Source organism: Carassius gibelio, chromosome B6, assembly GCF_023724105.1.
Source record: "Carassius gibelio isolate Cgi1373 ecotype wild population from Czech Republic chromosome B6, carGib1.2-hapl.c, whole genome shotgun sequence".
NCBI classification, from domain to species: Eukaryota; Metazoa; Chordata; class Actinopteri; order Cypriniformes; family Cyprinidae; genus Carassius; species Carassius gibelio.
This window is the reverse complement of record NC_068401.1, coordinates 10,168,233-10,192,514: the sequence shown is the minus strand read 5'-3', so window position 1 is coordinate 10,192,514 and position 24,282 is coordinate 10,168,233. Positions and strand designations below refer to the sequence as shown.

General features: G+C 36.7%; 1 protein-coding gene across 1 annotated transcript in view; it reads left to right on the top strand.

Annotated features, from left to right (window-relative positions):
- LOC127959114 (P protein-like) overlaps positions 1-24,282 on the top strand; it is an 83,173-nt gene that overhangs the window by 38,251 nt on the left and 20,640 nt on the right. Inside the window, exons 16-22 of the mRNA XM_052558109.1 lie at positions 4,269-4,416; positions 5,149-5,206; positions 6,155-6,263; positions 13,502-13,629; positions 14,855-14,914; positions 16,874-16,978; positions 23,065-23,158. Coding sequence (XP_052414069.1) covers positions 4,269-4,416; positions 5,149-5,206; positions 6,155-6,263; positions 13,502-13,629; positions 14,855-14,914; positions 16,874-16,978; positions 23,065-23,158 — 702 coding nt within the window. The remainder of the gene's footprint in view (positions 1-4,268; positions 4,417-5,148; positions 5,207-6,154; positions 6,264-13,501; positions 13,630-14,854; positions 14,915-16,873; positions 16,979-23,064; positions 23,159-24,282) is intronic.

Sequence of the window (24,282 nt, the reverse complement as noted above, 5' to 3'; positions counted from 1 at the left end):
CTAGATCTTAAGGAATGAGCAATCTTTCCTAAAAACCATAGAGTTGTTGAGGGCACACTTGACCTTCCCTTGTTGACAGCAGTTCTTCCTATATGGGTATGTGAATAGATCTCACACACCATTCTACGCTATTTACACCAAATCTCATATCCTATCCAAAACTCCTTACATTTGGCCTTTGAGCCCCAGTGACTGGGATAGGCACAGCCTACCCTTTCATGAATGATTAGAATCTCAGCAATACATCAATTTATCATCCGCCCTTCCTCCTCCCCCACCTCTGACGATCACATTGATGCATTTAGTCTCTCTGTCCCCTTCAGGCTGTTATTTCCATTATTCTTATCGGATGAGCCTGTTCTGAAAGCCGTAACTCGTCTGTATTAAATACATAAATCCTTTCATAGATGACCTCTCTCAAAACCTTGACTTATGCACAGTTTTCAGACAGGACATGTCAGGGGGGTCAGTGTTTGTCTGGTCAGCATGGCCCATTTAGTCTGAAGGTCTGGCTATAGCGAGACTATACAGTTACAAACAGTGAAACAGTTGTTGGAGCTCCGTTCCGTTATCACTCTAATATCGCACTCTTATCATCCAACCAGATTCGAGGACCAGAAAGAACTGTTGCATACTGTGTAGTATAAACGCACACACACACACACACACACACGTATTTGTATTTTATTTATTTATTTACAGTACGAGAGCGCTAATGAACATTGGGCCTGGAACAGTGTGTTCTTGAATAATTATTCAAATTTACAGTTCAGGTGATTAACTCGAAAACTCTGCCCAGAGCTTCCTACAAGCAAAGATAGCACATTGTAAATGGTACTTTAAATTTACAGTATTGAACATTTTCTTGCTATCAACAAAAATACACCCTAACAGGGTGCTTGTTAGAGCATGGTTATTGTTGTACTGTTATCAGCGTGTCTATTGCACTTGTATCTTGATATCCACCGTTGGGTAATGCTTGCTTGGAATAGGTGCTGTGTCAAAGAATTGCATATTTATGACATTTTGAAGGAACAGGGCACATTTAGCCCAAGTGTGAAGGTGCCAACGCAGCTAGAAAGGCCGTTAAAGCCATTATAGACATAGACAGGTCAATACCACTCTCACCTGGGGAGTCATCGCCTCATCACCACCTCCACTGAGAGCCAGGCATGCTCTGTTCTTTCCCTCTTCTTTCACAGGCAGGATGTATACACTTTCTTACCATTTCTCCCATTTTGGCAAGCCACTAAAATTAATGGACAAACAAATTTCTTCATCTTCACAGACTTCACACTGACAAAATGTTGTCTCACCTCCATTAGTCTTTCCATGAGTTTCTTTCTTTCTTTCTTTCTTTCTTTCCTTTGAAAAACACCCATATACTATGCGCTAAACAGATTATGTTACAAAAGTCAGTGGGGTCCAAAACCAAGAGGATGAGTAAATGCTGAAAGGATTCATTCATTCATTCATTTTTTTTGTGTAAACTTACCCTTGAGGTATTCAAGCTACAAAATAGGATGTGTAAGCAAAGCAACTATAATATTTAAATATAGCGAATTATTTCTTTATTACAATCACATTTTAATATATTCATTTTATTTGCTTGGTTTGATCATTTTTAACCTCAGTCAAATATTTTTTGGTCTTTTTATTTCATTATTCATTGTGTAAATAAATAGACAAAATAATCAGATGAGTCCTCTTCCTCCAGTTGTCAACTTCTCTCTACAGATGGCCATTAGCCTCTTGAGCAGCTGCTCCCCCTGCTCCACAGAGACCAACTCCTCACATCTCCCATACACCTCCACACCTGAGCTCTCCTTCACACACCTGACAGTACGACAATAGCTCCTTTATAATAAACCACTCATTTCAGCCATTTACAGGCTGAAATCTGGCTCTGGAGTTCCCAGAGAGGCTTTCACCATACCCATAAATCAGAATGAGAGGAAAACACAAAGCCGTTTCTAAGTTGTGTTCCTTCTGAAAGTTCTAAGAGTCACACAGTGGTTGGTCTTCCGATTTAAACCAGGTCTTTTGAGACATTATTTGATTCTGTAAAACAGCATGACACTGGGAACTGCTTGTTGATCAGACGTGTCACAGTTAAAAGAAAAGTAGTAGGTATGAAAGTTTGACTTGTGTATAGATCAATGTAAGCAGGAGTTCAGTCTAACTTTCATTCATCATGTAAAACTGCTTGAATGGACCTTTATATCATAAGATTGTGTGGAAAAGTGGAAATTTTAAGAACTTTACATTAAACAGTGAACCATCAGGTGACATTATTAAGGCGTCTAGTACATTATCACCCCCCCCACCCCATTCTTGTTTTTGTTACACTGTAAAAATTATTTTTTGTAAACAAAATAAAGATTATTGAAGTACATTTTCCAATAAATAAATAAATAATCGTAGACTTGCTTTAAAATGTCATGTTTAATTCAGGGTGTTACTTGTTACTTACAACAGTAATTTTAAAGAGTGTGAGATTTTAGATTTACAGGATTTAATGTATGTCAACCCCCCCAGGCTTAAAAAATTAATTATTATTTTTTGTAATAAAAACAATAAATCACTGTCCACAGCGCTGTAGCTAGGGAAGCAATATAATTTTTTTAAAGTTTCCATTTTCCAAATCATCATTTTCTTTGATCTTAGACTAGTAATAATAGAGCCTTAATTACATAAATTCATATATTTTTGTGCATATCATTTAAGACATAAAACAAGGTGTGAGACAAGTAAATAAAATAAAAATAATTTCTTTCTCAGAAGGCGGGAGGCACACTTTATATGTTCTCACACACTGTTGGCATTTACCCACTGTGAGGATTGCCTTCCCTTTGAGACATCATCAGCATGGGACTAGCACCTTCCAGAATGCCAATCTTTCCCTTTGTTCTGTGTTTATTGGGCTTTTGGGTGGCTAACACAATGAGAGAGTACTAGCTGTTGTTGAGCTGATGCAAAGTCTTAGAACTCTGCTCTATAAGGAACAGGAACTTAAATGATTGGCTTGCCGGTTCCCCAGGTGGGTGCTGCGCCTGGAACCAAAGACCTCCACAAGGCCTGATGGTGACCACTCAATACCAGTCCAATTTCTAATTCTGTAAAGCCTTAAGTCCCCACAAAGCCTCGCTTTAAAAAAAAAATCAAACCCGCTGTGCGGCTGATACAGTTTTCCAGGCCCTCGGCATGATGCATTACTGTCGATTGTGATCAGCATGTTTTTCCTGTGTCAATTAGCCTCTGGGAAGCTTTCCAAGCAGCCTCCCCATAACATGGTGAGGAGTCATGCTGAAGGACTAGTGAAAAATCTTGCTTCACATATCTCTTGCTTTCTTTCCTTCTCAATATATTTTCTTTCCTTACTTTTTCCATTCTTTGTATAATTGCCTAGCTTGTACTTCATCCTCCTGTCTGTCTGTCTGTCTGTCTGTTTATCTAATATATATATATATATATATATATATATATATATATATATTTGTTTTGTTTGCCTACATTATATAACAACTTTTAGTTGTAATTTTTCATGAGACAGACACTCTCATTATTTTAAACTACATACAAACTCCAACTTCGATAAATATTGATAAATATTTCATATTACAGATAAATATTGACAGCCATTTTAATGTGATCTAATTTACTGCACATTATCAAACAGTTTTTTGGATATCTGTCACTAAATGTAGATGTACTGTAGTGAGATGTTCGTGTTACCTTTATAAAGTAATATTTTGATTCATTTATACAGTAAGTGCCATAATAATTGCAATCATGGAGAGATACTTAATTGAGTCAACTACAAGAACTATAAAGCTATTGAAATCATACTTACATATTTTGGGCTTTTTTGATCAAATCAAAAATTTATTTTAAACCGTTATCGCTGCATTGAAAATTGGATTTGCTATTGTTTTTTAGTCTGATTTGGTCACAGTATTAAAAAACAAAAACTCTTCACATTGCTTTGTCTGAATTCAGTGTCTACCAAATTAAGTTATACAATTAATGGGCATGCAGTACATAGTGACTACAGACATTTCAAAGATGTTTGAGGTCAAATTTCAAAGCTTTAGGCTAAACATATTCTGAATAAATGAGCGAACTAAAGTGTCCCAATTATCCCTTCTTTATTATAATTTTTTTTCTGGACTGTGATTATAATTCGATTTGAAATTCTTATCTTAATTCGTGTTTGTCTGTTCTACAGCTGAACCCTTTATCTTGTCACGATTTGTGTCACCCTGCAGAACTGAAGCATGAGATTCTGGTGTGGAGGCAGACAGCCCATCGCATTAACCCTGCCAGCCGAGAGGAGACGGCCGTCAAGTGTCTTCTGATGCAGAAGGTGCTCAATCTGGAAAGCCTCCTACACAAGAAGCTCAAGACCTTCCAGAGGTGCCACACTCATGCTCAATCCGTTCTTTTCCTTGTCGGCCTGGTTAAAATACAAGCAGTCTGTCTACACCTTACATAGTGGGCTTTAAAACCATGGATGTATGTGGGTTAGAATTTTTTTCATATAATTGTATCATGAGGATAAAACATATTAGTCTACACTTTCAGTATACTCCAGATGCATTCTTAAGCCTTAGAATCTTTCATTATTTTGATATTGCATATAAGGTATTAAGATGAGTGTCTTTCTTGGTATGAGATCACTTGAAAACACCCTATTAGGTCCAAAATATATCCATTCCCCGTGCATGACACCTGTTGTGTCTGACGGTAGCACTTACCCAGAAGCCCAGGATGATGAATGAGCAATAATTAACCTGTAGAAAAGTAGGTAATTGTTCTCAATTGTGTCGGCTCTCTGAAGCTCTCATAGAGAGCTGAAATTTTAATCATGCAGAATAATTTTGTTCTCAACAGTAGCCTGTTTTTATTTATTTATTATTATTATTATAAATGCTTCTTTTAACTAAAGAAATCCGATTAGTTCTGCTTGGGGTTTACTTTGATGACAGATAGAATAATCACAGAAGCTATTTACAGAATCACATGCCGAGTTGAAAAGGTTCGGGGTGACCGCATGAAATCACCACTCCTACTCATTTGCAGGTGTCCATGCTGGCTGAAAGGATGTATTAACACCCTCTATTCTGTTTTATTCCTTTATTTTCGTAGGCAAATATCACAGGAAGACAAAAACTGGGAACACAATATTCAAGAGCTGCAGAAAAAGGTAAATCAAAGCTTAATTAACATGGCTTTGGTTGATCAAGTGTAGAACCTCACTGCTAAACCTGCCTTATCTTTCTGATGTTATCTTACTATATGATAAGAAACTTCACCACTTTATTTGATTCCAGTGGAGTCAGAATTTGGAACAACCAGAATTTGGGACAATAATTACATAATAATTATTTATACATTTAAAGCCATATTTTTCTTTGATTGCTATCAAATTATCATAACAAATTGTCATAATATTACTATGAGCTGATACTGATTTAATTAAAAAAAAAAATTTGTGATTGTATAAACATCAGAAGTGTTTAAATGTTCATTTATTCACTAAGCAGATGATTTTATACAAAGTGACTAACAAATGAAACAGTGATTATAATTTTGTTTCTAAATATCCATCCATATTTGTGACCCGTGCTTGCAATATGAGTTGCAATGCGCAAGTTTTGGTCGAATGTGAGGTTTTCACAAAAATTTGTTCATTAAAAGCCCTCGTCTAGTGATTCCAATGCTCCAATAGTAATGTAACATATAAAATGATCTTTATTTGGGCATTTTCTGAGAGGAGTACCTTGATCGCTTCCCGTACTGACTCTCATCCGAAATGCATGCATTACGGCGCTTCTGGCAGTGTGTTTTTTGTTAAATTCTATTTATTGGAGTTTAATTGGATGCATAACCTTATCTGACGTCAATAACAAAAGATGTGTTTTTTTTCTCTCTTGTAAATGTTAACCTATAAAGCTAACCTTACTTTTTATGATTAGCATTGTGATATATGCATTTCTCCTTTTCATTTTTCACTGATATAAGTGAACGTGTTGGGAATAGACTTGTGGATTGCAACTCAACAGCTGAGAAACACTGTTTATATGGCATCATAGGTATTTGACACGTTTATATGTCTCCTGTATCTAAACATGTTTTTCATGGTCTTTCACAGCACAGAATAACTGACAAAATCCTTCTGGTCAAGTGTCTGACTGTCCTTGGGGTGGTCATCTTTATGTTCTTCCTGAACTCCTTTGTCCCTGCCATACATCTGGAACTGGGTAAGCGAGAGACAAACAAGGATACAAATGTTCAGGATTCATCCGTTTCTATTGCTGAACTGGCCCTCCTGTTTACATGCCTCACTCTGTAATTATGAGGGCTTGTTTCCTCTATGTTTGAGCAGAGGAAATGGAATCACAAGAATATCTAGCTATTTTTGAAATTTAAAATTTGCCAATTCCGGTACCATGGAGCAAACATTTAATTTTATATGCATTATATCATGGTTCATAGAATAAAATTAGAGAAACAAATGTTACTTGGCTAACCACTTTCTCCTGTGATCTAATTGGTGTGTGTATGAATCCATCAATGTGTTGATGTCATAATTGTTTGCAGCTGGGCATTAAATGCAGAAAGCCATAACAATGAGATTAAATGAGACAGCTAGTATTACCAGAGACATGCCACTTCCTCAATCCTCAATACAACTATATAATGAAAACCCGTGATGGCAAAGATGGCGGTTGTGTGCACATGTCCCGCCCCTCCCGCTGGAAAGCCAATCATCTGCTTTTAACAGTCAAGACGGGAAACATTTAAGCCTATCGTCTGGTTCCACTGACGTATGCGCACAGTTGAGGAACCCTTGCGCATGCGTAGTAAAGGTACAACCTGTGGGGGAAAAGGCGTTTTAAACCTTATTTTGGGGCAAAGTCATCAACATTTTTAAGCGATTTTTATCATATTTCACTGCTGTTTCTATACATGCTGTTTTTATGTCACGGTGACCAGTGAAAGTGCATTTCTGCAGTTCTCTCCCCATTCATTTAGAAAAGGAGCTGGTCTTGTTATTCTGAAATAGCTTCCCGGAGGCATTGCCAAGATGGCGGCAGAGTGGCACGACTTGCCTGAAAGGACTTTGGAATTACTCAGCCTAAAATGAATCTGTGTTATTTTTTTCAATATTTTGTCTTTCCACCACCCAACCTTTCATTTTGCTCTAGCTTTGTCGGACTGGTTTATGGACGTGTTTATTATACGGTGAATGAGATGTCAATTATAAATGGAAATGAGATCGAGAACTTCACCAAACACTGTTAAGTGTGAATGAGTTGGTCAATCAGAGAATGCAAGCCTCGCAGCTTGCTGAAGTTGTTGTATTGTTTGGGTCTGATTGTGTATTGATAATCAATTCTTATTTGCGGACAGTTTGATCTTGTAGAAAGATGACACATCTAAATTATCATGTCTCATCTCTTCATACATACAAAATCATGTTTTTTTTGGCCTTCCACAGCTGTGTACTTAATTAATTGGCCATGATTTAAAAAATAATCACTCTACATTACCATAAAAAAAAAAAAAAAAAAAAAAAAAAAAAAAAAACAGTTTGGTTCTGCTTTCAAATTCCTCATTCTGATCAAAACCCGGGTCGTCCAGCATGGCCTGCAAATGACTGTCATTAGACTTTCATTAGGTTGACACATAACCACTCTGTTTGACCTTTGATATTGATTATTTAATCATGGGCAAGGATACAGTGCGCCTGCTGGAGGGTAATGAAGCATGCAGGATGCGCTGCACTCCTCATGTCTTTCCAACGAAAAGCACATTCATGACAATTAAGTGATTCTTAAGCCCCAAGGCCACCCATTTCCCAGAAAAATTATGTAATTACAGTTTGATTCTGCTATAATTGACTGGTGAACATTTAACACATTCTGTGAACAATATGAGCAGTAACCGTGCATCCCAGAGTTTTCTTGATTTTAAAGATCACTGAAAAGCTGTTGAGAGATTAAAAATATTATCTGAAAGGTCACTTCTTTAAGTCCATCAAAACATTTCACGTGTAGGTCGTAATGGATTTTCAAGGAAATATCAATAATTTTCTCAGTGTGAGACTTTACTCTGAAAGTACAGGTATTTTCCTGCTCAAAAAATCCAAAGAGGTTGATAGAAAACAACAAGCAACATTTAACATTTGACTTAAGAAACTTGCAATACTTATTTTCTTATGTAGTTAAAATTTTGCAGTTCTGCTTAAAGTTTCTAATTGATTTGCTAGTTTTCCCGAAATATACCGACACCTAGTGGCATGGATACAGATATAATAAAGCATGAACAAAAATGTTCATTACGCATTATAAAAATACCCAATTCATATAGTAAGCCATGACTAATTTATTCCATAAGCAAAGGTTTGATAACAAGAAAAGGTAATGTGGTCATGTGATCTCAACATTTCAACCATCATGAGGCGATGCTCCGTGTGAATTAAGCTGCTTTATTATCTTTATTATTATGGATATGTTTTCATGTGAATGTTTGTTTTAAACCATTTTCTTTTAAATATGCGCTATGAAACTTTGCCCTCTTCTCTGTTTGAAATGTAAAATAGCAAACTTTTTTCTTTACATGGGTCATGCTTTGGCACTGCTCCTCTGCAGAAGGATAAATCTGATGGTTTGAGGTATACATGTTGATTTGTTCAGTTTGAATCTCTTCTGTAGTGCAACTTTAAAGCAATATTCATTTATTTAGGGGTACAACTTTTAAACAAGGAAACGGTCACATTTAAGATCTGGACCACATGCATATTAAATATTGCTAATGTAATTCATCTCTTAATATGGTCATTTATTTATGAATAAATACCTTAAAATCCAGACATAATTTATCTCCTGGGAAGCACAAAAGCTGTACCACCAAATAATAAATGAGGAAACAGAGGAAGATTAATCAGAGTAGAACACACACAAACAGCTCATTTCTTCCCAGAACATCCTGAGAGAGACAGAGTTCTTTATAAATAAGGTGCTTGTGGAAACACGTTTGCTTTAAAATGAAGAACATGATGCGGTGGTGTTTGTGTCTCACTCTACGGGCCAGAATGCCTGCGTTGTTTTGGGTATGATGAATGAGCCTCCCAGGCTTTTCAGCAAACTTCTTTTAATTGCAGAGCCTTCTTTCTCTTTGTCTCTCTCATTTTTCTGCTCTGTTTGTGCTGCGCACTGCTAAAGGCCCCCAATTCCTCCTCCGTCTTCCGTTGGATGCCGTGGGGGAACATTGAAGCAGAAAGCAAATCAAAAGTTACTTTTTTTGGACTAGTGTTGTGACAAAACCGTCCCAGTGCCAGTGTGGAAGAAGTCTGGGATTCATTTCACACCATGCATGAACTACACTGATAGAGTTTATATGTGTGTGTGTGTGTGTCTGTGTGTGTGGGTGTGTGTGTGTGTGTGTGTGTGCCATCCAAATCAGTGAATATGCTTCACTTTCTGAGAAAAGATGCAAAATGTGTGTACATATGTTTTGTTGTATACAGTATGTAAAGTTTTGTTGCACCCTAAAGCCCATTTAATATCTCAAAAAACATGCTTATAATTTAGATATCAGACTGATACTTATTGACTTCTAATCTTAAAAGGGAAAAAAAATTATAATCACAGTTTTAAAGAGATTAAAGCTTCATTAATTTCTTTCTCCTGGGTTTTCTTTAGATCTTTGGATATTCAAAGACTCTGAAGGGAAAGCAGGAGCTTAATTTTGGTATTACTTTATAATGTTTTAAAATACTGTATGTTTACATATGCGTCTTTAGGGTACAAACCAAACAAGAGGGGCATAACAGATATTTGAACTTCATCACTTATATTAGTGAGTCACACTTTCATTTTTACTATTCAGTTTTAGCTTCCATCAATCAATTTCCATCAACTCCTTCCTGGTTTGCAAAAATCCACTTTTTTTTAATTAATACACTTGATCATAATATTGTCTTCCATCATTCAGCTATTCTGAACACCAATATCTTAACCACATTTAAACCTTCTTTACATTAATATATTCTCTTCCACAATTACAATACAGCTGTGTCCTCTGTGTGTCAGTAGGTGATTCTTTCTATGTCTACTTCTGTTCTTTCTCCTCCTGTCTTTGGCTCTTCTTGTTTTTGTCCTTCTCATTCCTTATTAAATGATTTCCCACGGGCAATCTCTAGCACTCACCTGTTTAATCAAATTGTGCTAGAATTGGAAGCATACTGTTGCCTCCTTGGCTATGATTTATAGTGTATCCGTTTGTTGCAGCATTTACTGACCAGCGTTGGTTATAGTCCCAAAAGTATGTGTGCCATGCATATGTTGTGTATTGTGCTAAATTTGGGAAGCTTGAATAGGAAGTGTTTGACCATTGTCCAGCTTATTTTAATGGAGGCTCTTCAATCACTGGCATCGCTGGCTGAAGTCCAAAGCCCCTGATGGTTAACAGGAAATAGTCTGGTGGAAATGGGGTCTTTAGATAATTGCTCAGTAATTTGGTATCCTGCTTTGAGTGGGTTGGATTGTAACTCTTGTGACGATTTCTGCTGTCAAAATAATAGTGAGAAAGTTGAGCCTTTCATGATTGTGCAGTTTGATAATGAAAAAAGAAAGGACTCACAATTGTCCTTTCTGGCTTAAATTCACAGAGCACTGGGACAAAATGTTTATGGAAGACCCCACTTTTTTGGGCTCAAGTGCTGGTTTTGGCAAATGTTTTTACAAGCTGGCGATCCAAAGCAGTTGTTTACCTAGAACTTTTTTGTTGGTATTTTCATGTTGACACAGCCTTTTTGCTAACTTTTGCTTTCAGTAAACGCATCACTTTAGAAAACTTGGGCACAACCCTATTCTAGCTGATCTGGTGCATTTAATATACATTTTAGCTTCATTGAGTAACTCAATGCGAGGGCTAATTAAATGATTGATGGTTGTTCAGATCTAAGCAATTGCACATGTTACTGTAAACTTGGGATTTCACATTTTTCATTCTCTCAAACTCATTCTTTCCTCTCTTTCTCTCTTTCTGCAACTTGCGTGGATGTATGAATGTGTGTGTGTGTGTTCATGTGCTAGATTAGTTTATATGTCTTTGATTTATCCAATAAAGCCTTATTTATTTATACTGAAAAGAGAAGTATCTAGTGTTTTGTGCTTACAAGTTAATGTTTTAAACTGACGATCTTGTTACTAATTAGTGTTTTCACTATATTTTGGATTTTGATATACAGTCCAGAGTTGATGTCATATGGCTCGTTCAATGAATTTCTGGCCGATTCAGTGATCAGCCATGAAACAGTGATTCTGCCCAAATTCTCTTTAAAATCAAAAATAATTCCCTTTGAGATAAATTGACCCGTTTCCCTTACAGTAGCTGTTGTTGTTGCAATGCTTAAAAACAACAATTAATTTTAAATAACCCAATAAATTAACTACCGTAAATCATTCTTACTATTTAGGATTTAAGTCTGGAGCTATCCTAACTTTTGGAAGTTATTAACGAAGTAGAATTTTTGGGAATACAACATATTCTTAATCCACTACCTGCACTTATCTACATTTCTAAGTCTGATTTTACTCCTTGTAAATGTTTCTCCCATGTTGTAAGCATACATTAAGTGTGCTAATGGCTTCTATTTGTTGTAACATTTGCAGGCAATCATTTATGCCTTTTGTTTTTTTGAGATTGCCAACGTCAGTTGCATGTAATACGCAGGTCCAGAATAAAGCCTGTTTTTCTCTGGCTATTATAGTAAAGGTCAGAGGCTGAGATGTGGCACATTAGCTGTGCACGGTCTTGATGTCTAAATGGCACACTCATTATGATGGACTTCTATCACCGCATGTGATGGAGCAGTATATCGCTGGTCCGCTTCCTGCTGTATTATCCGTCTCACTTTAGTGACTCGAACATTTTGTTCCTGACACGCTGCATATGTTTTTAATCCCAGAGGCTTCTGGGAAACAGTACATCACTTAATCAGCAGTAAAATGTCTGGCAATATTTCTTGACAGCATGCACAATGTTCACACCAGCTAATGGCCTTTTATATTTCACCAACATTTTTCAGAGATATTTCAGTTTGATATCACAATAACATCTGAGTTGATTAAAATAAACTGTGGTACAGATTGACTTTTATTTTGCTAATATTTATTGAACAGAGCACAGGGAATGCTCACATAAAATGCTCATTTATTATTTAACAACAACAAAAATGACATGAGAGACTTTAATTAAAATTTATATCTTGAATAAATGCTGTTCCTTTTAATTTTCTATTCATCAAATAATATTGATAAAAATGATTACCCTTTTTCCACAAACATATTAAGTAGCACAATTATTTTTAATATTTTTAATAACTAGAAATGTTTCCTGAGCAGTAAATCTGCATATTAGAATGATTTTTGAAGGATCATGATTCATGAGACACTGAAGACTGGAGTAATGGCTGCAGAAAATTCAGCTTTTCCATCACAAGAATAAACAACATCAAAAAATATGGTAACACTTTAGAATAGGGAATAATTATTCACTATTAACTTCACTATTTCTCTCAATAAATTCTTAATTTGCTGCTTATTAATAGTTAGTAAGGTAGTTGTTATGTTTAGGTATTGGGTAGGATTAAGGATGTAGAATATAGTCATGTAGAATAAGGCATTAATATGTTCTTAATTAGTACTAATAAATGGCTAAAATTCTAGTAATATGCATGCTAATAAGCAACTAGTTTATCCTAAAATAAAGTGTTGCCAAAAATATATTTGAAAACATCTTAAAATCATCAATAATATTTCACAATACTACTGTTTTTACTTTGTTTTTGATCAAATAAATGCAGCCGTTGTGAGCAAAAGAGACTTCTCAAACATTCAAAAGCATACAGAATTAATTACTACGATCTCCTCTCTCAGGGAAACTGGCACTTTTATGTTCTGTTATCTCTGTTGTAGTTGCGATTCCCATCATTTATTTAGAATGAGGTTCTTAGATCAGTGTCGGGCACATCACAGAAGCCTTTAATGAAGGCTTTCCAGTAACTGGCTTATTATTCTTATGCCCTGACAGCCCGTAGTCCATTGTGGTGATGCAGACTACCTGTGGTGTCAGTGTATCGATGTGCAGAGCGATTATGAGTCTGTTTGTGGGGTGGCTGGGCTGTGTTTCTAATTGAATGCCGCTGTTTGTTCTCTCTCCTGCTGAATGTTTTTTTTGTGTGAGTGGAATGCCAGATTTAGGACCGCTGTGGTCGGCTCATGAGAAAGTGTTTATGGTCATGGGAAGGCAAGATAGATAGAGACATAACATATGATTGATGCATTGCATTAACCACCGGTCGGCTGTTTTCCAGGATTCCATTATCTTAAAACCTTTTCGTGCAACAACAGGAAATCAAATGTTTGTGTGAACCGTGTTCTCGGTTGTTTTCCAGTGATCTCCAGTGATGTACTGTTTTGTCCCTCAGGTTGGATCGCTATTTTGGGGGCTCTGTGGTTACTGGTGCTGGCTGACATTCAGGACTTCGAAATCATTCTTCACAGAGTGGAATGGGCCACCCTGTTGTTCTTCGCTGCTCTGTTTGTGCTTATGGAGGTATGCTAATGCTCAACAAACGCCCACATATCCCAATGTTCTGTCATCTGTTACATCACAGTGATGGCTAGTCATTGTTTACCAAGATCAGTTTAGTTGGTCACTGGTCCATGTTGTGTTTTTGGATGCTGGTTTGGAGCCTGTCATACCTCAAATGTACCCCCTCATTTTTTTTTTTATGCAACCAAAAATTTTAATTATAAAAATGTAATAAAAAGTGTAATTCCCCTAAAATATGATCTTAAAAAATTATTATATTATTATATTATATTAGACTTGTAAATTAATTTGCACAATTATTGTATGAAAATGTGCTCTACTTTTTATTTTTTATTAAATCTATTTCACACACACACACACACACACACACACACACACACACACACACACACACACACACACACACACACACACACACACACACACACACACACACACACACACACAAACACTTACACATACACACATACATGTTTGTGTCTGTTTTTATATTTATATACTCTTTTTTTAAGTGTGAAAAAGAACGAAACTAAGTATTTAAAGTGCGTTTTCATGAAAGATATGTAATAGTGTATTATTATGTATAGGCTTAATATATTTTTATTATGTCTATATATATATATATATATATATATATATATATATATTTGTTATTTTCCCTGCCTAAATTGAATGTGTCTTTTTGTTATTTACAAACCCGAGGGAAAAAGTGCATTGTTATAGAGAACAAAATAATTTTAATATAAAATATAAGTGCATTGTCATGAAAGATAAAATATTTATAGTGTATATAGTAGTGCATTGTTCTGTTTATTTTTATCTATTGCATTCATAAATAAAGAAGGAGAAAGAGGGTGACTTAGAGATTGGGAGTCTAAGTAAGGAGAAAGTGAGCATGTCAGCAGCAGAAACGCTAGGTTTGCTGTTTGTGTTGGTTTAATCCTTTGTTTTGTTAGGAGGACAGTATTCACACAGGGAAGCCCACCCCTTGGGCCCAGTGGGGAGCTTATCGCTGCTCCAAGATAAACTGTTTGCCCTCTATAACAGAGCCAACTTTCACAATCACTCATACCAGTGTGCACCGCAAGCGGCGAGACAAAAATAGATGAATACTGATATTCCACTTCCATTGTTTAAAAGATGGAAAATCAGAGCTGTCAGGTTAAATGTCTGTTGTTTTGGTTTCTGGTCTATGACTTGATTTTCTCTGTGGTGTGTTTTTAAGGCCCTAGCACATCTGCAGCTCATCGACTACATCGGGGAGCAGACAGCAGTGTTGATAAAAGTGAGTATTTGCTCCAGAAGTGTTTGATACAGTCTTTGGGGGGATTTCACTAGGAATTTATATTTGCATGGGCTGTCTGTGTTGCTTTGCCGCTCGACTCACTAAAGGTGTTATGCAATCAGCAGAAAATCTATCCCAAAAAGTGGTGTTAAATATTGGGCGATACGATCACAAGTGGGAAGGCGACACATGCTGTTTACACCTTGATGTAACATCTTTCAGATGTGTCTCCTGTGACCACTTGTGATCGGATTTTGAGGAAAAGGTCTGTTTCTGCCTCCTCTTATAAAAATAAGAAGATAGTCATTGTAAGAAGATAGTCATTGTAAGTCACATTGTAAGATTGTAATCTAAAGTTACAGTTATAAGAAACAAACCAGCATTTGCAAAATAATAGGTCATTGTGAGATATAAGGTTAATTTCTGAGAGTTAAAATCAAATTTTTAGATATAAAGTTGCAGTTTGTATTTAGATTTAGATTGACTGTTGCCCGAGTTCTGTGCTGCAGCTTAGTCTAAAATGAAGTGCCAACGATTGGTTTCTGAAAAATCCCATTCATTTAAGGATTGATTTTTAACTAACATGTACTTACAGTGTGAGCTACAGTACAAGGTTGTTAATTGACAGTACATGTCCATCTGCCTGCAATATTTTTTAAATAATCATTTTAACAGCAGATGCGAAACTAAATTATCCAACGATTCAGCAATGACATCTCCACCTATAAGAGAATAGCAAGCAAATTACGAAAAAGGAATTCTTTATCGATTTCCTGATTTGCCTGCCCACGTCCCATGAAGCATTGCAAATGAAGTACACTGTTAAAAATAAAAGTTCAAAAAGGGGATTTGGATGCAATAGAAGAGCCATTTTGTGAACAGTTCTTAAAACAACCCTTTTCTGTGAAGATTATTTGTTATAATCAATAACCTTTTTTTCTTTTTTTTTTCACTATAAAGAACCCTTGGGAATATAAATGCAAAGAAAGAACCTTTTTAGTACTGTATTTGTCTATATATGCATATTTTGAAGTAAACATAAAATATGTAGTTTTGTTTGTCTTTCACAGTTCTTCATGGGGCTGTGGGTATTTTTGCTTCAGAATGTCATTAACCTCATTGCTGGTTGATTTGGTTCATGGTTTATAACTCTTGAACAAAGACTTAAAAAAATCTATATGGAAAAAAAAACAAGGCTCCTGAAAAAGTGGATAGATGCTGTTTTATTCTGTATGTTTTTCAACAAATGGACCATAATTCGAAGAGCATGAAATTCCACACTTAAAAAATAAAAAATAAACTACTTTAGGTAAACCAGCCAAATGATCCTCATTAAATTTTCTGGCTAGCTGAAATTATTATTATCTTTGATCCAGTAGTAGGTCTATGGTGACCATAAATACAGAGATTTTCATAGACCTGGAAGTGTCCAGCTCTTCCTGGCTGGCGATCAAAATCTAAAAGACCCATCAGCTTGGGTTTGGTGTGCAAGCCTTTTACAATCACAGTAATTATTCATGACAGGTCTGATGCATTCAATCCAATCAGCAGCACCAGGACCCCCAAAATCTGACCATGTAGATGAACAACCAGAGAGAGAAATAGTGGGGAAATGATTAAAATACCCCCCCCCCCCCAATAAACAGCATTCCTACATGCTAATAAAAAGACTACGGTGCGTTTTCACATACATCATAGCTGGAATGAAAACAGGCATGTGGTGAGAGTGTGTTTTTACGTCAGTTTGTGTACATGTGTGGTGTGTCGGTTCATGAAAGCAACAGAGTGTGAAATAATGAATCCAATGTGACTGTACCATGAACACATTGTCTGCAAAGCCCTCCCACCTTTGTGTTGGCATCTACGCGCCTTTATGAGACGGACAGAGAGAGAGGGTTTGTGTGTGTGTGTGTGCGTGTGTGTTTGGTTGTGACATTTTATCGTTATCTTCTCTTCCAGGCAGTGCCAGAGGACGAGCGGTTGGCCATCGCCATCATTTTGGTCATGTGGGTCTCAGCACTGGCCTCCTCTCTTATAGACAACATTCCCTTCACTGCCACTATGGTAAGGAACTCACTTACTCCTTCTAGAATTTGCACGCAAACACAAATATACGGTAAAGAAGAGGAAAAAATAGCTCTGAATCACACTCTAGTTTGTCTCTAGTTTCTATTTCTTACAAAGACTTTTTATTAGTACTTGGCCTTTTTTGTGAAATATTGCTATTTAATATACATTAAAATATAATTTATTAAGCTAATTTATTAATTTAAATTGCATTATTTTTGTAATAATAAATATAGTGTACAGTAAACATAGTATTATCAAGTATATAGTATGAGATGCTGAGACCGTTAAAGTCTTTTATAAAATAGTTCTGTGGATAAGAAGTTAAGTCACCTGATCTTTATCACAAAATAAGACAGGAGATCTGGCCTCGTGTGAACCAGGCGGATCTCGGATGAGCCTGAAGCTATTAATGTAATGACAATGACTGAAGTCCCTTACCTAAGTTAAAGGATTGCCAGATCTTGCCTAGAGACCCTGAACCACTGCCAATTTTTTTTTAATTCTTTCAATTTAATCCCTGTGAACAAAGTAAAACGTGAAATGTCCCAGTACTCTTTAAACATTATTTATCCAAAGGAGAACACTGGAGCCGTTTTATGATTATAAATTAATCGCTTTTTAAAATACTTTTAGTATGGCATGTCACACTGCAGAACACTGCCGTCACTGCTTACCATGTTACCTAGTGCCCACATTCTGTTGACAAATAGGTGAAAATAGTGCATCTTATCCTCTATAGTCAGCTGAAATGTGTGAGCAACAGTAGTGAGTGATGATGTGCTATCAGAGCGGCGCATGAATCATGTGAATCGTGAAGGAACTCGTGCTGTGAGCTGATATGATGAACATGGCACCAAACAGACAGAGCTGTGCACCGATCGCGCACTGCCAAATGAGCAGAAGGGAAGAATGCAGGGCAGATGAAGAGACAAGTCACTTAGCATTTCAAAAGCCTTTTCATTTCCTCCTTCTCCAGCGTTTTCCACACGTTTCATTTGATCTGTCTATGTTGACCTCTTTCCTTACTAACTTTCACTTACTTTCTCGACTTGTGTGTAGTAGGTATGAACAGAACTACATTAGTTGTTAGGTTGAGAAACTAGTTAAGCAGAGTTGTTGTGTGAACAACTAGCTGAATACTAGTCTAGTATAATTAGCTTGTCAAACTGACCCCTATTATATATATTTCTTAGGACGCGTGTACATAAAGACGATTGTTGGATGACTAGTTAGCCACTGGGACCTGCAACTCTGTCCTATTCAGTGTTATTCTTGCTCGATGTATGTCTCTTTCACTCGCTCTGTCAAAAAATAAGAGATAAACAGAGTGAAATGTGCTTGAGCTCAGCATACACCTGTGGTGGTAATGGATCACTTTGATTTTGCAGACCCCATCACTGTATAAATACAGAAAAGACTTCTCAGCAGTGCCCTCTAATAATTTGAAGCTGGACTAAAAAGACCATGCAGTTAAACACACACTTCATTTCTGTAGAGCACAGAATGTTCTTGTTTTTGACTCTACTATCAACAAAAATCAGCATGTGTTCAGCTATTTTTATCCATGCTCTTGAAAAGTATGTCTGAATGCTGGTATGGTGGTGTCCTCAACGGACCACAAAACTAACTTAACCCTCAAGCCTCATTTGGTCAACAAGCTTCATTAGAAAGACCATTTAACTAACCAAAATAGTCCGCCATGGAAATTCATAATGGTTCGAGCAACAAGTTTCTGTGGTTAGACATTTGCTTTAATTATTGACTTCATATCACACCATGCATAAAGCAATTTCTAAATTGTGCTCACCATGTTTAGGTTCACATATCAGCCTCAGCGTGTTCAATTTGAGTACCTTTTCAAACATGACACAATCACTGACATCCACATGGAGCATTAAACATCTGACCTGAAGATCAATACTGAAGCGGTTTACTTCTGTCCCTGGTCTCAACGGCAATGGAATATGACATATACATGGCTGTAGACATGTCTCTGCTCATCCTCACCATGTTTGTATCTCTTTTGTGTCCCTGGCCATTTGATGGATGACTTGCCAAGGATTGTTCTGTAATTGCAATAAGTAAACTTGATCAGAGTGCTTGTGGGATTTAATGAAGGCGATCATTTAATTTGAACATTATTGACCATTCTTAACCTGTATTATCTAAGGTTCTGTCTTTGTGGTAAACCTTTAAGCAGCAATTGATATTATATTTTCAGGAACACTAAGTGGTTATCCTGAAAGAGATCTACAAGAATGGTGAGAACCAGGATCTGGAACTCACAATGACATTTTAATTTAAATATCTGTTTTCCATTTTTTTTTTCTGTTAAAATATTTTAGAATGTAATTTATTCTTGTGATGGCAAAGCTGAATTTTCAGCAGGCATCACCCCAGTATTCAGTATCGTGTGACCCTTCAAAAAAATAAATAATTTGCTGATTTGTTAATCCGCATTAATTATAAAGTAATTTTATTTGTGATAAATATACTAATATTTAAGATTGCAGAGTTATGATTACAGAGACCATGTGTGATAGCTGTAAAGATGTTTCCATGCCACCTGTGTCAAGTGAGGATCTTCCACACAGATTAAAAATGTGCTATTTGCGCTCCACTGCAAACATAAAACTGCTATTTTCTTGTCAGCACAAGTGTACGGTTGCTTTGACTTCTGGTACCCTCCCATCCATGCTGGCGATGCCACAGCTGAATGAACCGGATGGCAAATGTAGTAGAAAATTTAATCACAGTTGTGCTGTGTAATTTATTCAAGTCGATTGCAGCTGAAGCTGATGTTAGCTGGGAGGCCAGCGTGTAGCGGACAAGTGGCTACACACAGAAATCTTCAAGGCAGAAGACATTTTCTGTAAATATGCAATCTTTAAATTACACTACACTGGTGGGAAGATCGAATGCTTATTTGCCTTGAGAAACGGATGCATGCATATCTGTTGTTGTCGCCACAGGGATGCATTCTCTGCTTTTCACCATTATATGCTCATGCTTAGTACTGATGGCTATAGCCATTGTGGAGTGTTTTTGTCTCATTTATATCCATGTAGATTTCATGCCTGGGCCAAAGTGGTGATGCTTGGATCATACATGCTGTTTCATGATATTTTCATTTTCTGTTTATTCAAGCTCTGTGTCTGTGCAAAAAGAGAGAAATATGGATAAAGAAATCTAATGTCATCAACTATTGATTTTCTTGTTCTTGACTTGTGGAGCAGAAGAATATGACTCAATCTGCTAATAGGTTGGACAGCTGTCAGAATTATTGAATATAACATTCTTCGTGACCCTGACATACACAATGTTTAGTTCTTGACAGATGGTTGTTTGTAATAGGCATTGCTTGATTGCTTTTCTTTGAAAACATTGGCTATGAGAATTATGATTAGGGCATCTATCTATCTATCTATCTATCTATCTATCTATCTATCTATCTATCTATCTATCTATCTATCTATCTATCTATCTATCTATCTATCTATCTATCTGTCTGTCTGTCTGTCTGTCTGTCTGTCTGTCTGTCTGTCTGTCTGTCTGTCTGTCTGTCTGTCTCTATCTATCACATACACACTATATATAATATACTGGTAATACTTTAATAAGCCTTTATGTATAATTCAGTGGTTTAGTTGTATTGGTAGAAGTCAGTAAGGAGACAGCTGTGGGGAAAAAGCTGTTGCCGAGTCTGCTGGTCCTTGTCCGGAGGCTCTTGAAGCACCTCTTGGAGGGCAGGAGGTTAAGCAGTCTTTGGTCAGGGTGAAAGGAGTCCTTAAAGGGATAGTTCACCCAAAAACCAAAATCATGTAATTAATAACTCACCTTCCTGTCATTCCAAACCACTAAGACCTCCGTTTATTTTTGGAACACAGTTTAAGATATTTTAGATTTAGTCCGAGAGATCTCAGTCCCTCCATTGAAACTGTGTGTATGGTATACTGTCCATGTCCAGAAAGGTAAGAAAAACATCTTCAAAGTAGTCCATGAGACATCAGAGGGTCAGTTAGAATATTTTGAAGCATTGAAAATACATTCTGGTCCAAAACTAGCAAGCTTTATTCAGCATTGTGTTCTCTTCCGTGTCTGTTGTGAGAGAGTTCAAAACGAAGCAGTTTGTGATATCTGGTTCGCGAACGAATCATTCGATGTAATTGGATCTTTTTGAACCAGTTCACCAAATCGAACTGAATCGTTTTAAACGGTTTACATCTCCAATACGCATTAATCAACAAATGACTTGAGCTGTTAACTTTTTTAATGTGCCTGACACTCCCTCGGAGTTCAAACAAACCAATATCCCGGAGTAATTCATTTACTCAAACTGTACACTGACTGAACTGCTGTGAAGAGAGAACTGAAGATGAATACCGAGCCGAGCCAGATAATGAACGAAAGAATGACTCTTTCACAAGTCAAGAACCGGTTGCATCGATTTTCGGATCAACAGTAGTTCTTTCGGACAGTTCGATTCAATAAACCGGTTGAAGAAAACGGTTCACCGGTTCTTTTGCGCTCGACGTAATGGCGCCATTGGCGATGATTGCCCTTGATTCGAGCCTTCAGTTTACCTGGGCTGATAACATTAGCACAGAATCAGTTCAGAGTAAATCACCAAAAGAATCAGTTCGGTTCAGATGTTCTGTGTGTCGGTCTGCTTCACCCTGAATCACACATAGGCAGTATCATCAGCTCCTCGGTTCTCGAATCGGACACATCTGACAGAAACTGACAGAAACGAGCTGTCATTATCTGGCTCGGCTCTGTGTACATCTTCAGTTCTCTCTTCACAGCAGTTCAGTCAGTGTACTGTTTGAGTACATGGATTACTGTGGGATATCGGTTTGTTTGAACTCAGAGGGAGTGTTAGTCACATTAAAAAAGTTAACTGCTAAAGTCATTTGTGGATTAATGCGTACTGGAGACGCGAACCGTTTAAAATGATTCAGTATATATATATATATATATATATATATATATATATATATATATATATATATATATATATAGTTGTTGTTTTTTTTTTGATGACTCCCCTCATCCCCTGAGGTAACAACAACTATATTTAATGGTTTTATATACAGCAAACGACCTTATAAAAAATTATAAATCCTTTTATTAGTTTGTGGATTTCCTTGAGCTAGAAAGAGCTATTGAACATAAATAAAATGTGCAAAAAGATTTTTAAAAATACCCTTAGAATAGGGTGACCAGATGAGATTGGCTTAAATTCGGGGCGGAATTACTCTTAAGTCTGCCACAAGAAATAACAACATTAAAATCTTGAACTCAAATGTCACTGTAAAGAAAACAAAAAAAACAATGACTGTTGTAACAGTGCGTAAATCAGACCTTTCTGTAACGCTAACGCTAATAAGCTTAAACAAAAATAACGAAAATAATTGTGTAGCGGAGTATTTTTTGTACACAGTGCCGCGAACTGTCAATCACTCCTGTACGCGTGCATCACTGTCCTCCTCGCAGCTGCAGCAACTTGCGCTCTTTTCATTCAGCTTTAAAACAAAAAGGGGACAAAAAGGCCGTATTGTCTTTGTGCATATAGATTAATTAGATAAATGAATATCTAAATTCGTGCCAGCCGCCTACGGTATTTTTTTAGAACTTAGAAAAAGATGCTGCAGCCAATGAGCAGCCGGCAGGGGCTGGTTGCAGGACGACTCAACCTCCGCAGACAGTTTTTAATGTTTATCAGACAATAATTACTCAAGATTTTGCTTTAGTATAATTTTTGGGACAATTAGGGCCAGATTTGGAATTCGGGACAACATTTTAGATTTCAGGATTGTCCCGACTCCAGAGGGTTAAGGCAAAGCTGTTCAGTATGAACAGACCCGAGATGAGCAGGAAAAATATAGCAAAATTGCCAAAACTGGAGAGACGATGAGCCTTGTGTTGCGTACGCACCGCCATCTAGGTCTTGAAGGTCCTGCCATCTTGGTCTATAAGAATTATAGCCTTTAATAAAGTTTTATAATGCTAATATAAGCAAGGCTTTACGTTAAGTGTTACCAAAATATTTATCTGATGTGTTTTTATTTCTTTCACAGATTCCTGTGCTTATAAACCTCAGTCAAGATGCAGATGTCAACCTACCAATTAAACCTCTCATTTTTGCATTGGCTATGGGTGCTTGCCTTGGAGGTCAGTTGCATTATTAACTCTCTTATGTATCATATCATTACAGCAACCATGGTTCAAGTCGATTGATGACCTGTAATGAACACTATGGGCCCTATTTTAACGATCTAAACACAAAGTGTGAAGTGCATGGCGCAGGTCCACTCAGGGCATGTTCAAATCCTCTTTAGCTATTTTAACGACGGAAAAACGGTTGGCGCACCCGGGCGCATGGTCTAAATGGGTTGTCCCTATTTTCTTAATGAGTAATGGGTGTTTTTTGTGCCATTTGGCAAGCGCAAAGACAGAACGCGTCTCCAAGATGAGACGGAGCTGTTTCGCGTGCGAGCAAATAGCCTAATTCTGATACATGCGATGACTATCCATTATGACATGTAGGCATATATATATATATATATATATATATATAAATTTAGCCTACAAAAAAGAATCTTATGCATTGCAATCCTTTAATTTTTAATATTTGGCATGCTTGTGTGCTGCTGTGTGTGCCTGTGTTTAATAAGCAACAAAGAAAAAACATTGCGCCAGACTTTAGACCAGGTTTGAGCTGAAAAGACAATTTGTTGCTTTTTCTCTGAAAAATAGATGCGAGAAGTAATTACTTTGCCGAAATATATCTGTGATATATAACTAGCATCCATACTAGTAATTCAAAAAAGGTCTCTTTTCATTACGTTTTGTCAGCCTTAATAAGCTATGGTTTTTCAATGCCACAGACTTCTTCCTCACTGGCTTTGAAAGCACCACAGTGCACAATAGATCACTCTACATTTAGGAATGTATGCTTACAAGTCCATCTGAAAATGCCTCATTGCCTGTTTGGCTCTAAGGACACAGAGAAAAATGTGGCAGTCCTACAGCCTAATCAAAGGAAATGCGTTACCTGTACTATCGATCCATGAAATGATAAGGCAGACAGTTTTGTCACGCTGACACCTTTCAAGATGTGTACCTTTCATATGAAGACCATTCTTCTACAAGGCTAAGCAACATGCTTTAAGAAATATGTCTTTAAGAAAATGACAAATTTATGAGTGTAAACTGCCTTTAGAGTTTTAAATTGTTCAAAATCAGAAAATACATTTGTGAAGAGCCTTCATATATTGATATATATATATATATAT